The sequence below is a fragment of the Phyllostomus discolor genome, chromosome 1 (assembly GCF_004126475.2).
Source record: "Phyllostomus discolor isolate MPI-MPIP mPhyDis1 chromosome 1, mPhyDis1.pri.v3, whole genome shotgun sequence".
Classification (NCBI taxonomy): domain Eukaryota; kingdom Metazoa; phylum Chordata; class Mammalia; order Chiroptera; family Phyllostomidae; genus Phyllostomus; species Phyllostomus discolor.
Window position 1 is genome coordinate 207,765,055 of NC_040903.2, and position 17,383 is coordinate 207,782,437.

A 17,383-nucleotide genomic window follows, 5' to 3' on the forward strand; every position below is an offset into this window, starting at 1 on the left:
AGGGCAAGACATCTGTTTCAACCCGTCAGACTTCTGGTTCACTCCTTAATCGGGAACTCAGGGCATCTGTCGCAGGGCCTCTGACCTTACCGGAGTCATGCAAGTGCCCCCACCGGGCACGAGTGAGCAGGGAACCCATTTGAAAAACTCACAATGAATCCCCCGCACAAAGACTGGCTAATTGTGAGGTTTCCAGCTCTAAACATATTATGGTATTATTTAAAAATTACAACGTAACTATTACTGTAATAAGCATAGACTGCAGGAGTTGGAAGGGCTACCTGAGATGCACTAGCCCATGCACATCACTCCGGAAGCCCAGGAAGCAGACCCAGAGGGTGAGGCGGCCGGCTAAGAGCACACAGCTACTCGGGGCCAGTGCCTACGTGCCAACCCGGGTTTGCAGACTCCCAGAGCAGTGCTCCCGCAGGCAGGAGGATTCATATGATGCCCTCCGAACTCGTCCTCACCATTCCAGTTCCTCAGTGCTTAAGAAGGGTTTCTAAGTGGGCAGGAAAGTCACACCATAGCACTTTGTAAAGGCAAGAGAAAACCATTCTCATATTATACTTTAGAAACCCGTCTTTCTGACTAGAGTGTGACAGGAAACCTGGCTTAGTCATCTAAATGTCCCAAGTGACTTGCACAAAGCAAGGCACACGGGATCTTCAGCAACAGTGGAGGAATGAATAAAGAAACAACTCCAGGGAACCCTGCCTTGGGGAAGGAAACAGCAAATCTGCGTTTTAGGAAATAAAACGTGAGAATCCAGGCAGGGCTCTGGAAGAGGTAATCAGACCACAGGAATGCCAGGGTCTCGAACAGCGGAGAGCACTCCGTGAGGTGAGCTCCACAGATGAACTGACCACATCGCGGCCGCTGAGGAAGATGAAGAGTGCATCTCATCCTCCGTTCAGAGGGAGAGAAAGGTACGAGGAGAGGAACTGAATGAATGGCCTGCTCACAGCCTTCAGCCAGCGAGCAGCACAGGCATTGAAAGAGGGCAGGCGGCCTTAGGAGCTGCCATGCACATTCCAGCAGCTTCCGCTGGCTGGCTCCTGTTCTCTCAGTGGCCTCACAGAACCCCAGCACTGGGGAGAAGCAGCGACGCAGAAGAAACGAGAGGGGCCCCAGACCTGCACCACAACGCAAACCTCCGGCAGACACACCAAACCCGAACTCAACACTGAACACCCACCGCAGGACACGCTTACCGCACGTGTACTGGGGCCGTCGCACACCGGGGCGAGCTGTCCGTTGTTCCCAGTCGGTGACACGTGACACACACACGTTCAAGAGCTGAGCTCTGGGCTAACAACGCAGGACTCAACTCCAACAAACAGAAAGAAAAACCCAAGCCTTGACCCATTACTTATTTCCAGAACAACAGCTGACAAATTCCTCGAGGCCGAAAACTTAGAACACGGCAGAATCTGGCGTCTGGGGCTTGCCTGCCGGTCGCAGCCGGGGGTGATTTTGCCCCTTTGGGAAACATCTGGTGACGTCTGGAGACGTTTCTGATCGGCACTAGTGAGGGGGCACCTTGGCCTGTGGTGGGTAGTGGCCAGGGGTGATGCTGAGCATGCCACCATGCACAGGACAACCCCCACCCCCGCCCCCCCAACACAGGGCCTGAGGGAGCCCCCAAACCCGCAAGCCCAAGCTAAAAGATTTTGAGGGCGGTGTTACGGTGTGTTGCCCCAATTCTGGAAGATTTTAGCAGCCATCCTGCCTCCCCCCCATGTGCGGCACGTTCCAATGCACTACTTCTGAAGCACTTCTTCAGCTCCCGGTAAACCCAGTGACACACCTCCCCTGGTTGGGTGGGTAGGAGGCATTTTCTCCCAGTTCCCCTTATTGCAGGTGCCGACCCGAGGCCCGCAGAGATGCCCGCGGGGCAGCTGCAGGCACAGCCCTGCCATCTGTCAACACCTGTGCAGGGACCGGAAGCCAAAGGGTGCCAGCCTGACGGTGAGAAACCCCCGAAGTTCTCAGTCGGCGCCAACAGGCCACTCCCACCTGCTGCAACTTCTGTGGGCAGCAACTGCGTGGCATCAGGAGTCTGCAAAGCCTCCATCAGCTGCAAGGAAGCAACGGGCGCCCGTTTCCCGCCACCCAGCCACCCCTGCCTCTTCTCTGGTTCACCAGGTCCCTGTGGTTCTCACACCCAAACATGTGATGCCAGCGCAGGGCATAGGGACAGAGGGCACCACTGCAGCCACCTCTCGGGGGGTGGCATTTCACTTAAATTGCTGTTGACGCCGAACCCGGGCGCGGTGTTGTGAAGAAAGAGGGGAGTAAATCGAGAAAAAGGCTCTTTGTCGACAGTCGGTCGGGGCTAAAGACCGACTGATGAAAGGGTGAAACCAAGAGAAAACTGTGGAATCTGTGTCTGCTTGGCCTTTCAGATGCAAGCTGTGGGTTCATCCAAATGCTGCAAATGCCAGAAAATCGGAGCGATTAGCACGGGAAAGGCCACATGCTGAGGGGGACCTGCTGCCGTCAAATGCGTCACCTGTTAGAATGTCGGCGGCCGGAGGCGGCCAGGGACTCTGGGGTCAAGGCCATACCATGGCCACTGTGCTCGAGGACCCCGAAGGGCGGGGAGCCTGTTTGTCAGCCTCAGAATGCTCAGTGCCGAGGCCTGGCCCACACGGGGCAGGTCCAAAGGCATGAATGGATGTCAGAGCGGAGAACAAGGTCTGTCTAACAGAAACACTGTGTTATACATAAACACATAAATACACACACACACACACACATGAAAGGAACACCATGTTATGAATAAGTAAATATAAAAAAACCAGCCCTGGCTGGTGTAGCTCAGTGGATTGAGCTCGGGCTGGGAACCAAAGTGTCCCAGGTTCGATTCCCAGCCAGGGTACATGCCTGGGTTGCAGGCCATAACCCCCAGCAACCGCACATTGATGTTTCTCTGTTTCTCTCTCTCTCTCTGTCTCTCTCTCTCTCTCCCCCACCCTTCCCTCCCTAAAAATAAATAAATAAAATCTTAAAAAAAAAAAAAACAAACCACTGTGTTGCTTTTATTATTATTGTTCTTCTGTGCCTGGATTGTTTTTTAAATTATGTGATGAAATACACATCATCTAAATTTCCCATTTTGGCCATTTTTAAGTTCACGACTCAGTGGCACTAAGGATATTCATGTGCTAGGCAACCCATCCCCGCCATCTATTTCTAGAACTTTTTCATCATTCCAAACAGAAACTTTGTACCCATTAAATAAACACTAACTCCCGGTTCTCCTCTTGCCTCGGTCCCTGGTAACCTTTAACTGACTGTCTCTATTTGAGGAACCTCAGGTAACAACGTGGAATCACATCATTAGTATCTGTCCCTGGTGGACCGGCTGATGTCACTTAGCATAATGTCTTCAAGGCTCATCCACATTGCAGCCTGTATTAGAAGTGCACCCCTTTTTATAAGGGCTGAATGAAACTCTATTGTACGTATCAACCGCATGTGTCTGTCCGTCCATTCCTTTGCTTCCAGCGGTGCTGCTCTTTACCTGTGGGGGTGGTTCATGAACTTGGCAGGGCAACCGTGTAGGTTAACGAGAGTGGAGACTCAGATCCTATGCCACTGACTCCCCATGTGATCTTGAGACTCATGTCAGTATTTCGCTTATAAAACCGAGAACCTGAATGAGACCAGCGCTCTCCAAAATCTGGGGCTGTCATCTACAGGAAGAAATAGACTTTTCATTATGACTGAGTTCATACAAGAAAAAAAAAAGGTCGGTTGCAACCCTTAGATGGATTTCATAGCCCATTAGCAAGTGGCAACCAACACTTTGAAACAGCCTATTTTAGATAACTTTTTCCCAAATTGGTCTTCCTTGGAATATGTTGATGAGCGTGTGCCGCCTCCCCCCAAAGGGCCTTTAATAAAATGTGCGAAACGTCTGAATTAGCTCACTAGGAAGAAGTTAAGGAGCTCATTCCCCAAACTTACTGACCATGGAAGACCTCACGCATACTCAAAAGTAGTCTTAACGTCTCTGCAAAGGTTCGCTGTGGTACCCGTATGTGGAACACCACACAGGGTAATTTTATATTTTTTCCGGCTCGGATGTTCTGTGCTACAGGACAGCACCTCTCAACACGGATTTCCTGTTGCTCAGTACAGAGAGCCACACACCCCCACCCCACCACGACAGCCAAGGCCCAAGTAAGGCAGTAATTTCACATACATATCTGACTACATATATACATGATAAATACATATATATGACTTTATATAGACGTTTATAGTTAATATAAATAATGTAACTTTAAAAGGAAACAACATACTGTATTTTGGACTATAAAGACACACCCCCCAAATTTAGGGGGGATGGGGGTTCATCTTATAGTCCGAATGTAGCTTACCTGGCTTGCTGGGCCGGTAGGGGGGTGGCCTATGTTATTTATATTATTAAATATTTTACCACATTTTTTGCTTCGAATTTTTTTTCCTATTTTCCTCCTCTAAAACCTGGGCGCATCTTATAGTCCAAAACAATCTTTATTTTGAAGACATTTTGAAGGAGTGTTAGTTTCACAGCGAACTGAATGGGAAGTTCCCCCTGCCAGTGTGCACAGCCTGCTCCATCGACATCATATACAATTTTTTAAAAGATTTTATTTATTTTTAGAGAGAGAAGGGAGGGAGATGAGAGAGAGAGAGAAACACCAATGTGCGGTTGCTGGGGGCCATGGCCTGAAACCCAGGTATGTGCCCTGACTGGGAATCGAACCTGCGATGCCTGGTTCGCAGCCCGCACTCAATCTACTGAGCTACGCCAGCCAGGGCGACATCATATACGATTTTAAAAAGCCCCTCTAAATGACTCCGATACCCTGCCCTTTGTCCCTTGATGACTTGGTTAAAACCAAATTTTCCAAGACTGACTGCAAATCCACTCATGGTCTAGCATATAAATTTCAGTTGATTCTCTCAAATTTAGTATCATTCCTACACCTTTTTCAGCTATTGCAAACATTCCCGCGTGTCGCATTTTGCCACCCAAGTGGTCCGTTCAACTTGGCGCATACAAGCCCCAATGGCCAGAGGTGCTAACCCCTGCCTCCACCCTGAGTTTTGCCACAGCACGTAAGCAATTTCAGAGCACTGTCTTAATAGTTATTAAGAGCTGAGTTTTTTATACATCTGGGTCAACTAGAGTCAGACAGGTATTTTCTGGAATCTTCACTGCTTATTCCTTAACAAACATTGATGTCTTTAATCCATTTTGTGACGTCAACATCTAAATAAAGGAGGCTTATTACACTTATTCATTTTTATTTCACAGATATTTACTGAGTGTGTACATATTGGAGCTTCAGGCCAACGGTTAGAGAGCTTTTTTTTTCCCCCCCAAGAATGTTAACAAAATATATTAACTGTAACAACAATGACCACAAAGCACACTCAACCTGAGAAGTTGGTTAAGCCCGTCAGTTCTCCCTGCAGACATTACAAAACAAATAAAAACTACTTGCAGAAAGGACTAGAAAGATAGTGGAAGTATGGCCTCTGATTCCTGAGGATGACAGACTATTCTAGCAAGCCTAGAGAAAAAAAGGAAAATTCCTAATTAACTCTAAGAATGAAATTCATGGACAAGGCAAGCTCTTTAATGTTGTAAACCCTGAATTTCTTTTTTCTTTTTAAGTGGCATTCATAATCTCCAAGATCATACAGCTCCAATCACAAGTTGGAGAAAATACTGTATGATTCTCCCCACTCTGCATTTACTTTTCTACTTTGTCTAAAACAGAAGTGAGCCTTTACACACGTGTGCACACAGACTGAGTGATCTTCAGTCATTTCCTCCATCTGCACTCCCTAGACCCTCTCAGCTTCCCGTCCACCCCTCCCCCACCAAGCCCTGAGACCTGCCCCCAGTGGTCCCTGTTCCCTCCTCTTCAGCCCCAGCTTCAGACCCTCACCACCACTCGCTGGATCTATGGTAACGGCCTCCTGCATGGTCCCACCCCCTTCGCCCCACCCTCCTTACGCTACAAAACCTGCCTTTTAAAAAGTGGCATGCCCTCCTTCCTTTTCCAGGCTCCCCTCGTCGGCCATGAGATACCTGAGAATATTTCCACGGAAGACAGTGGCCCCAGGGTGCCAGGGGCCCGTGGGAAGAGCTCAGCCAGTCCTCTCCCACGGAAACGGTGACACAATCAATGTCGACAGGCTCTTACAAGTATGCAGACACTGTGTATACGCTGCCTGTGATACCAAGCCTACCACACACCAGGTGTTCAATAAACGCTCTGTCTGCCCCCCCCACCCCAAATCCAGAAGGGTTTAGCATCCAAAACAGGGGAAATTCACTAAATTTAAAATTCGTTATACTCCTATGGTGCTAAAGAGCTTACGTCCGTAGTTTATTTCTTAGAAGTCTAGAATATTGGGTAGAGATGGGTTTTTGTTTGACTCTGAATCAAAGACTTGTTTCACAGCAATTCAGGCTGGTTTTTCTGTAACGTGGACTTCCATAATCCTGACAATAGAATACGCTCCATCTAAGAAAGAGGTGAGGGCGAGAGGGGGTAGTGTTCGAAGAAGGGAACTTCAAAGGGCTTTAATGAGAATAAAATTCCACCGGAGTTACCATCTGTCCAATCCTCCCTTTCTCAAGAACGGCCCCTGAAAGAGCCGGGAGGAGGAGCCGCCGAGCGAGGGGTCCTTCGCTAGCAGGGCCTCGGCATTTATCGCTTGAACGCCTTTGGCAGAGCCCAGGACCCGGGCCACCACGTATGTGTGAGTTCTGAGCATGGATATGTTAAAGTACAAAGAGCAGAGACCTTCATCTTTTAGCAGGTAGGGAAGGATAACATTTAGGTGACTTTCTCCTTCAGGGACGTGAGTGAGACGGAGGTTTCCTGGGAGAGAGGAAGAAGCGAGATGCAGAGCAAGGAGGAGACAGGCTTTGTTCTCATCAAAGCAAAGAATGTAGGGAGGGGGAAGAAACTAATGACTGACTGCCAAGAGATTTAAACCCGGATTATGTATCTGCCGGAGAAGGGACACAATTGACGGTCGGGGCCAGCCTACGGTGGCGACTTTTCCCATCGCCATCAGGGCAGGGAGAGCGGAGCGCCTTACCTTTCAAGCGCGCTGCTGAGCAAGAAGTGTAAGGAGGAAGCTGCTTTCCAGTAAGAAGCAGAGGGAGGCTTCTCTTCAAAGGAAGAGCGGGGTCCACAAAGCAGGAGCGATTCTGGCCAGCACCACCTTGAGCACGTTTGCATTTGCCACGACAGCTTCGAAATGTTTACTCCTCTGACGATACTTGCTGCCTTGGAGTCAACAGCCTGGAATTTATAAGCCTCCCATCCCAGGGTGGTGTGATGGGCCTCTCAGGCTTCAGGAACGACCCGGTCCAAATTTGTGACGCCCAGAGGTACCGCCGGGCCTTGGCAGACAGATGGCAAAGGACGGGGACGGCCAGAAACACCAACACTGCAAAATCGCTCAAGTACCTTCAGAGGCAAGGGGCAGAGAGCGGGGCTTCTCCCTCCCCCTCCACATGTCCCCTGTCTTGGGACAGTGCAGGGGAGGGGGACAGCCAATCCCCAAGCAAGTAGACGGGAACATTTTTGCACCATTTTCAGAATCTGCGCTATGCTTTCTAGGAAGAACTGTTAATAAATATCACCGGTATGCAGTTTGTGTTTAAAGCACAGGCCCGAGAACTCAGAGTCCCCGATTTTCACTGATCTTAAATCTCGTAGAAACTACAGAATGTAAAGTATAAAAGGATACCTTACAATGCAAACCCCTATATGCAAAGGCCAAGTTGGTATGCAGCGTCTGCAAAAACAAAACTATTTAATTATGGAAACAAAGTCTGGCGACTGTAGAGAAAGAAATGAAAATGCAGTGATTTTCTGCGGGCCAGGCACAGCGCTAAGGATCTGGTACATCCTTTTCCTTCATTTAATGCCACAGTGGGGGCTCTGAGAATGCAGGTAACCTGTCCAAAGTCACATGGCTAGTAAGTGACCCAGGCTAAGCCCTCACCTGCGGGTCTTCCTGGGACTTGCTGAGCTTTGCCTGGGGCCTGGTTGGATGGGGGCTGACCTGCAGGAGCTGGGAGGGAGCCTGGGGACCCTCCCATCCCAGTCGGTGCAGGCGAGTGGGGGGTTCTCATGTCTCATTCCATCCACCCTGCACCCTGTTACACAGGAGGGGCAGAGGCCCAGGGAGGCACAAGGACGGGCCCAAGGACGACAAAACCACTCCAAGACAGAAGCAGGATAGAGCTCTTGTCCGACCTCAGGTCTCCCAAGGGCAGGATTCTCACAGGCAGGGAGGCAGGGGTGGAGGTGGCGGTGGCAGTGAGCAGGGGAAGCCAACTTGAGATCCTTCGATCTTGTTGACTTTCCTGCATCCTTACTGTGTCCCCAGACTTGAAGTCCTTTTCCTCTCCAGGACCTCACAGCTGCTGTATGTGTCCGTCTGCCCAGCTGCAGGGACAGCCGGGCCCCTCCACAGCTAGTGCAGGTGGACACCAGCTGGGCAGGGGCCTGCGGGCCTGAGGACTCATCGCAAAGGCCAGAACACCCACCTCCAGCGGGCGACTGCGCTGGACAGTTTGAAAGGGGTGTGTGGGGGGAAGCAGGTGGGGGAGGACTGGGAGGGGCGGAATATCTCTATGTGCCTCAGTTTCTCTAAAGCAGAAAGGGAGTGTGTGTCAATTTCTAACTCAGAAGAATCCTAAGAAGCTCTGCTCTCCTTATAGTAAAAAAAAAAAATTTTTTTCTTTCAGAAGCCTCACAGTTGCAGAGGGAAGAGAGAGAGGAGGAAGAAGAGGAGGAGGGGAGGGAAGGAGGTAGGGAAAGCTGCTAAAATTCTTTAGTTTTTTTCCCTTTGAGTGTATTTTTTTCCATTCATCTTTACTCTTGCCAAACTAGAGGGCAAGTGTGTGTGTGTGTATTGGGTGAAGGGTACTGAGTTTGCTAGAGGGAAATGGGTGGCAAAAACAAAGTGGTAAACAGACTTTGACCAAAACTTTCCATTTGAAAGTAGATAAACACAAGGCGAACATGTCTCAACTTGGACTACTGTGATTAAGCGGCTCAATCTAAAACACACACACACACACACACACACACACACACACACAAATGCATCTAAATATCTAAATATCTCCAGATGACTTAAAAACCAGAAGTTAGCAATTAATATGGAATTTCTGATGACTCTCACACTCTCCCTGCAACTTTCAGACATGGCAGAGCCTCAAAGACGGTGCAAACAAATGACGCAACACGAACCTCATGAAAGAAAAAAGGTTAAAAATGTGATCAGAGACTCCAGCCAGCACCATGTGGTCCCACAGAACAAGGACACCAGTGTGGCTCCCCCACGGAGATGCACACAGAGGGTGGGTGGGTCACTCACTGGGTAAACAATAGGGGGAAGGTCTGAGGATTTGATGGACAGCTTTTGGGAATGATCTTCTGCTTGGCAAAACACTGCAGTGATCATTTTACTCGCGTGGAAGGAAATGCAAAGAAGTGTCACTAACGCAAGGGAGGTAATTACAGGGCATGAACCACAACGCTGGATGACACAGAGTGAAGAGTAACTAAATTAGTCCCAGCACTGTCTTGAAATCTGGACTCAGCGATTTCAAGAGAAGAACCTGACCTTTCATTTCTTAGTAACAAAGCCCAGCATATTTTCCCTGTTTGTCTCCAACCTACACTGTGAGCTTGGAGAGTGACAAACCCCGTGTACAGAATGACAGCCCATCACTCTGCTGTCCTTGCAACTCAACTGACTTACCACATTCAAGAGTTTGGAAGGGATTACCTTGAAGTCCTCCCTGCAAACGTTAAATCTCTTCGAAGACTCTTGGCAGCTGGCTGTCCAGCCTTGATCGGCCTCTGTATGGGTAGCTCACTCACCCATCAGCCCAGACGTTTACCCAGCCCCTGTTCCGTGCCTGGCACAGAATCTGACCTCAGAGAGATCTTCATTGAAGTCAAACCTTTCTTTCGATCCTATAATGTCTACCCACTGGACCCAAACCTCTCCCAGCACGGTGCCTTCCGATGTTCTCGGAGTTACGCATTCCCAGCTCCTCGGTAGTAAGTACCACAGGTCCCCCCAGCCCACCTGCCTGCTTTCCTCATGACGTCAGATGTCAGAGTGCTCCCTCCCACCTGGATGGAACTTCCGGTGAGGTCTGATCCACACTGGAAGTGGGAATCACTGGCCACCGCATCACTTGTTCAAATACTTACCTTTTATTAATATTACCTATGGCCACCTTTTGACCAATCGAATTCACTGCTGAGAAAATTAATCCTCCCCCCATTCTATCTTCCTCAAGTCTCTTATGAACAATGGATTCCACTGCCCAATCTAATTATACTGCACCTTCACTTCTTAACACCCCCCCATCAGTTTAATCTCTAGAATCCAGAAGCATTTAGTGTAACGAGAAGCTTAAACACAGCAGTGATAACGTTTTTATTTTCTGTTGTGACGAAAAACTGGCCTATTTTACACCGGCACACAACAAAAAACACACTGCCTTGTTGTTTTCACATTGAGCATTGTTCATTTCGTGCCTTTTTTTGGACAGTTCTTTCACATTTCTGACAAGGAGATCAATTTCACCACCCCCACCCCCCCCGGAAAAGGGTAGAGTTTGGTACAGAATGCCCACCAGCCCCATCCAGCGGCCACTCACTCCCCACCCCCAACAACACCTAAGAGGCTCCGATCAGGTCTGCCAGGTCCTCTGCCAGCTTTTGGAGAAGCAAATACGGAGGAAGCAAGTCGGCAGAGAGCCCAGACTCCTACTGAGTCCATCAACACTTCAACTTTCTAACCAGGAATTAGGCACACAGAACCTCCTTGTTATCCATCATCCCAGGAGTCAGCAACAGAAACCCATAGGCAGTAGACCAGAAGAGGACCTAATGCTTCTGCTATTACTGCACAAACCAGGAACTCCGAGAGTTCAGAGGATGAAAAAGTCCCCCCACGTGACTCTTATCAGCTGTGAGTTTTAACCAGCACCTGAGTCAAAAAGATACCATCAGCCCAGCTGCTTAAACACTTGGAGGTGAGTGTGAAAACAATGAAGTTGGACGACTGGACACAGTATCCATGTGACATGCCTAGTACATAGTGCTCGGAGAGTGACAGGGGCCGTTTCCATTCACACGAAGTAATGTGGGACTGAGTGAGAATGAAATACACAGCGGACAGCACAGTGACGGCAAGACGCTGGGGTCAAAACTACTCTGAGACCAACTCAGAAAACATAATGGAAGTCAACAGACAACAAATTGATATGCAAATAAAATTATAGCCAACTAATGCGTTTGTAAAGCTCCCATTGTAAATGACATTCTTTGTCATATGAGTGACCCCCCTGACAATTTTAAACCTTCTCCATTATGTTTCCTCCAATTTTTTAACAAAATTGAGTTTATATTTGTAAGTACTTACTAGAAAACCCGGTCATTCAATCCCACACCCATTGTACCACATCAGTCCAGCGCTTCCTTCTCCTTACTGGGCACAATGCAGCTTCATATGATTTTTAAAAGTTACCATTCTCTTAAAAATACCTCTAAGCAAAAAGCTGCAGATTAAGCATACCCTTTCAAAGTACCTAATACCTCACCCATTTCCAATAAACTTACACAAGTGCACTGACCGGGAGGAGCATTTTAAAAAGTATTTATAGCTTCCACCAAATCTGTTGCTTCCAGGTAAACACGAGGAGTGGAATAATGAGGCAACAGAGCGAAGCCCTCATGCTCCTCCTTTCTGCTTGACTGAAGGGGAACACAGCAATCTAACAGCGAAACCCCTCGAACACGAGTCAACCCTGACTTCCCGGTGGCTCTGCCATTCTTCCGGCAACTGTTAATGCGCACACCACTTCAAACCACTGCAACGAGAGACATCTTATAAGTTAAAAAATTACTGGATGCTATCCAAGCAGCCGATTCCTTGCTGTGTGCAAATCCAGCATCTTAGTGGGTGAATTAACGAGCTTAACATGCTAAGGATTTTCTAATCGTCTAATTGTCTAAAAGGATGAGCTCCCCACACCCTCCTCTCCCTCCTCACCCTCCTCTGCCTCCTCCCAATCCACACCCCCATCTGCCACGACCAGTTCACTCCTTCAGCCAAAGCTGACTTCTACCTGCTGGGGACTTCTGTACACTGATTTGGGACTGGTGCCTATACCAGAGGATATATCACAGAGGATCCACATTCATAACTTTGGAAAACAATCTGTTATTATAAACATTGTTAGTGGATATCCGCCATTTACAGGGCATTAATTTAATACTGTAAAGTTTAAATGTCCCTACTATCAAGTACCAAATTCACAGAAGTTCAAGCCACCCACTGGGAAACTGATTATTTAACCATCAGACATAGAGAAAGGTTAGAAAATGGGGATTTCCTGGAAAGCTTGTGGGACTATAGATTGGAACAGAGTGTAAAAATCAGAAGGCAATGTGGCAAGAGCTATATCAAAAGTATTACAATGTGCATACCGTTGAATGAGAAATTTACATCTAGGAAAGAGGGGGCACATGTAAGATGACCATTAGACGATAGGACTTTTCTGAAGGGGGGTGGGCAAGAAACCCAAATGTGCCGCCACCCCTCCTCCTTCCAAAGTCCAAGGGCCAAGCTGACAAAGGTTTGGAGTCCCCAAGGAAGTGGACTTGGCCGGAGTTCTCTGAGCGCGGCCATGGGAACCCTGCAAAGCACAACTGAGTGTCATTTCACAAAAATAAAGTTCCGAGAACTCTTGCATCCCAGTGACCACGGTGCCCCTCACGCAGCTCAGCCGAGCCTACAGAGAAGTGGGTGGGAGTGAGCACCGAGGATCACAAGCTCTTCAAACACACCGTACCAATGACAGAGACAGACACTAACGGAGGTCCGGCAGCCGCTTGGTGACGCAATGACTTTACGTTTCATTACACCAAAAACAACTTGGATACTTAAAATGGGTAAAATCAACAAACTCAAGTAGCCTGTGTGTCGGGGACCGCTTTTTGTTCAACAGAAACGTTACAAAGAGAGCAGGGACCGTTCCCACACACCCTTCACTCAGTCCCCCACTGCTACCACCTTATGCCCCTATGACACCTTTGTCACAGCTAGGGAACCCACGATGGCACATCCGTACGGACTAAACTGCACCCTGCGCATCACCCACGTCTCCCCAGGCTGCTCTGGCCTGCAACAGTTTCGGAGACGGTCCCTGGGTTTGACGGCCCTGACAGCTTTGAGGAGTGCGTGCTGGTCAGGTATGCTGTCGGATGTGCCCCCCTCGAGGACGAAACTACTGTCTAATGTCCTTCCACTGAGTAGATGGGGGTCACAGACTCGGGGGAGGAAGACGACAGAGGTGAGGTGCCAACACCAGCACGTCACATCAAAGGTGCCTGCTGTCAACTGCACACGACGGGTGTTAGCTCGGATCACCTGGCCTAGGTAGTGTGTGCCCGGTTTTCCCATGACAACCCTCCTTTTTTCCCATCGTCTACTCTTTGGAGACAAGTCACTTCACGCAGCCACCGTGTGGATGGGGAGCTAAGCGCCAACCGCGGGAGCGGAGAAGAACCTGCATAAATCGCCAGAAGTCGTCCTGTGTGGGGAATCTGTCTCTACACCCATTTATCCAATAATGTATTTCCTGGTATAGCAGTGTGGACACACAGATAGCTGCCTTATATCTGGGGTTATAACCCAGCACTCTGCCAGTTACTCTCTCGCCCCAGCGCTGGCCCCTGGGAGCAATGCCAGGTTGGCCCTCCGACACGCCTCATCATTTTGGTTATGGACCGCGTTCACTACTTTCTTCCCCTCCACGTTTTCATCAGCAACACTGCCTCACTTAAGAAAAGGGCTGTTATGGGTTGAATTGTGTCCCCTCCCCATCCCCCAATTCATGTTGAAGTTCTGGCCACCAGTACCTGAGAATGTGACCTTATTTGAAAAGAGTCATTGGAGATGTAATTACTAAGGTGAGGTCACACTGGAGTAGGGTGGACCCCTGGTTCAATAGGGCTGGTGTGCCTAGAAAAGGTGGAAACGTGGGCACAGGCAGTGCACCAGCAGAACACCGTACAAATACTGGACTCATGCTTCCTCAAGCCAAGGGATGCCAAAAATGCCAGCAGAACACCAGAAGTTAGGTGAGAGCCAGGTGACAGCCCTCAGAAGGAGCCCACCTTGCTGACACCTCGATTGCCCTTGGACTTCTAAGCCTCCAGAACGGAAAAAAAAAATAAATTCCTGTTGTTATTCAGCTGCGACTTGGCTATGGCAGCCTTAGCAAACTAATGAAGAGCTAATGCCATTAAGCTCTGCATTTCCATCAAAAACAATTCACAAACAAAAAAGAACATTCTAACAGACATCCAAAAGGGTATACTGGAAACCAGAGGTACGCGCACACGCACCACAGCACTGGGCGTTTTATCTGGCCCCGAACAAACGCGGAGGCAGGGTTTTCGGATACTCGTTTCCCGGGCAGAATCTCCAGCCACCTGCAGCTCAGCTCAGAGCGCATCCTGCCAAGCGCACCTGCAAGCACGAGCACTAACCGCCCATCCAGTGTGATCGCCATCTTCCACACGCTGAGTGCCGGCTCCAGGAGAACCGAGCACCTCCCAGGCGCCCCACACAGCAATCCTGCAAGGAGCTGACAGGTGATTGAGTCCCTGGGGCACATGAGACCCAGCCATACAACGTCAGGTTGGCATGTCTGGCCCCCGTGTAAATGACTCACTTTGCCCCCCTTCCCACTGCCACCTTCCCTGAGTCACGTCCACGAGGGAGCGGATGGCTGAGAACGGAGCTGAATACCACGCCATCATCCCCCTGTACAAACACTGAACAATCGTCCAGTGTTTAGTGCCTTTAGCTTTCTCGTCCCCAGGCAAGAGGAAGTGGCGTGTTCCCACAGAGGGGAGACAGGGAACGGGCAGGCCAGAGGCTGGTCTGTCGCCTTCCTCCACACCCAGTGACCGTTACGGGGGTGAAAGCCAAGCACCCGTGTTGGGCAAACAGAGGAACTTTCTTCTGCCCTCGGCCAACTGGGTGACGAGGAACTGGAGGTGACAGTGCAGGATACGAAGTGTTTATTTGGAAATAATTTTCATTCCCGAAGCTCTGGCCCGTCTGCATCTTTATGCCTCTATTAAAAAACCCAATGAAGTCATTAAGCTCAGGCCAGCTCGGAAAGCCTCTCGCCCGAGCGTGCGTTCCTCCTGCAACCCCTGGCGCTCAGCTATAATCCTTCCAATTATTAAATAATTACTGCGTTTCCCTTGGGGTCACTCTTGGCAACGGAATACTGGTCTAAATGGACCGACGATATGACCCAGTGAATAACACACCGTTCTTAACTTCCTAGAAGCAAAAGGATACGAAATACTTCCAAGGGACCAAGCAGGGAGGAAAGTGAGGGGCGCTCTGTGGGGTCTGGAGGGTAGGGGGAGTGAGGAACCAGGGAACCAGAGAATCGGGGGAACATTCCGGAAACTAGTGTCGTCTGCTCCCCCGCCAACCTCGTATGGCGCCGGTTCTGCCCTCCAATCCCAGCTCCCTTCCAGGTTTCAGGAGTGGCTACAGCCACAGGAAGAAAACCGAACATATGGCCCTGTCCTTCTGGACATTTCTACAACGTTGGCTGGGTCGCTCTGGAAAATCCCATTTTATATCCTACAGCTCTATGACCTCAAGTTGTCATTTCCAATCAAGTATGCTTCCGCTGATTTTCATGAGCACAGACAAAAGCGGCTACAACCTCTTTTTTCCCCCCAAATCTTTCAAACCAACTGTAGTTGCCATGTAGGGTTATTTGTTTCTAAGGCAACAGCGTATATCTAAGTACTAATGGCCTGTCCTTTTGCCAGGCAACAAACAGCCTTGTGATGCAACTGCACCTGTCTCTGCTACGCGTTACTATGGAGACGCTCCAGTTGCTATGGAGACCATCACGCTAATCGCCTAGCAAAGGCAGACGTACAGCAGTCTTCTCAGAGAGCTCAGCTGTTCCTCCCCGTCTCTTGCTGAAGACTGATTGTCTAGGGCCTGTGATGGAATGCTTCTCAACTGAGAGGCACAGGAACTTCATTAACGCCGTTTCAGAGGCTCACTCTGTGCTCCTTTCTGCAGAGCGCACGCCTAGAGAAAGAATCTGCCAAGTGGTGGGCTGTAAAACTACTGAAATCTGAGAAGTCGCGCCATTTCTCATTAACATACACTTATAGTCTACGGATAATTTCGCTGGGTGGTTATGGTAGAAACATCTCTAGACAGTAAACATTTTTTTTTTGGTAGAATTGAGGGCTATATTTCAAAGCCAAGCGCTAAGATAAACTCAGTGCTAAAATTTGGTTCTGTTCTAGGTGGCTATTTTAATCTAACACTAATAACAATTTTTTTAAAAAGTAACAAGCTGCACACCCACCCCTCCAATTACATCTCCGTAATGAGGGTACCCACGGCCTCCCTGCCTCAAAACAAATGGGCAAGTGCAGGGGAAGGAAAGTACCCATTGTCCTCCGCCGTGGTCCTCACAGAGGCAAACACCAAGTAACCACAACACAACGGTCACTCGGGAGCTCCGTCCACACGGAGACCAGAGTGACAACAAGTGGCTGAGCCCTGCAGTGCACACCTGGAGACGCTCGTGGTCGGACGGACGAGAGGACAGTGGAGTCGCTGACTCGACTCCTGTGCCTCCTTCATTCCAGCAGACTGGGGCGCCCTGAGACGTGACGGCGTCTACCCGTCCGTGTAAATCTCTCCACCCAGGAGACAGCAGTACTTCGCCGGGCGCCAAGCCTTCTGGAGACACTCTCCTCCCCAGCAGCAAACGCGGTAAGATTTGCCAGAGAGACAACCATAGCTACACCTCCAACGATACCTCCTTTCTGTCTCATTTACCTGTCTTTAAAATCACGCAGCCCCTTCCGTTAGTGTGGGCGCCGGTCTGTGCCGCAGAGTAAGGCAACTTCAGGAGACAAACAGTACGAGTCGGACTGAGTGGCTTACCTTTGATATGCCTGAGGAGAGGCGGGAGGTGTATTGAACACATGTGGGTGTGGGTGGTAAGGTGTCTTTTTCAAAGCCTGGATTAGATTCTGTCTGTACTCGGGGTCTATGCACCACAGCGACCCTTTCCCGATGCTCTGCGAAGAGAATGGGAACACAAGCGTCGTGAATACACAGAACACTGAATGCTTTGCATGAAGTAGATAGACGGCTATTATCCTAGGTCCTTTGTGTTAAAAGCCCCTTCAGTTACTTGCTGTTTGCCTGCCTTAAGTAGTGTGATATCATGCCCTGACAACAGAACACC

At 49.4% G+C, this 17,383-nt stretch overlaps 1 protein-coding gene across 9 annotated transcripts in view; it reads right to left on the reverse strand.

Annotated features, from left to right (window-relative positions):
• FOXN3 (forkhead box N3) overlaps positions 1–17,383 on the reverse strand; it is a 362,322-nt gene that overhangs the window by 145,036 nt on the left and 199,903 nt on the right. For all 9 annotated transcript variants that reach the window (XM_036013048.1, XM_028505943.2, XM_036013060.1 and 6 more), the window contains one exon: positions 17,077–17,213. In XM_036013048.1, coding sequence (XP_035868941.1) covers positions 17,077–17,213 — 137 coding nt within the window. The remainder of the gene's footprint in view (positions 1–17,076; positions 17,214–17,383) is intronic.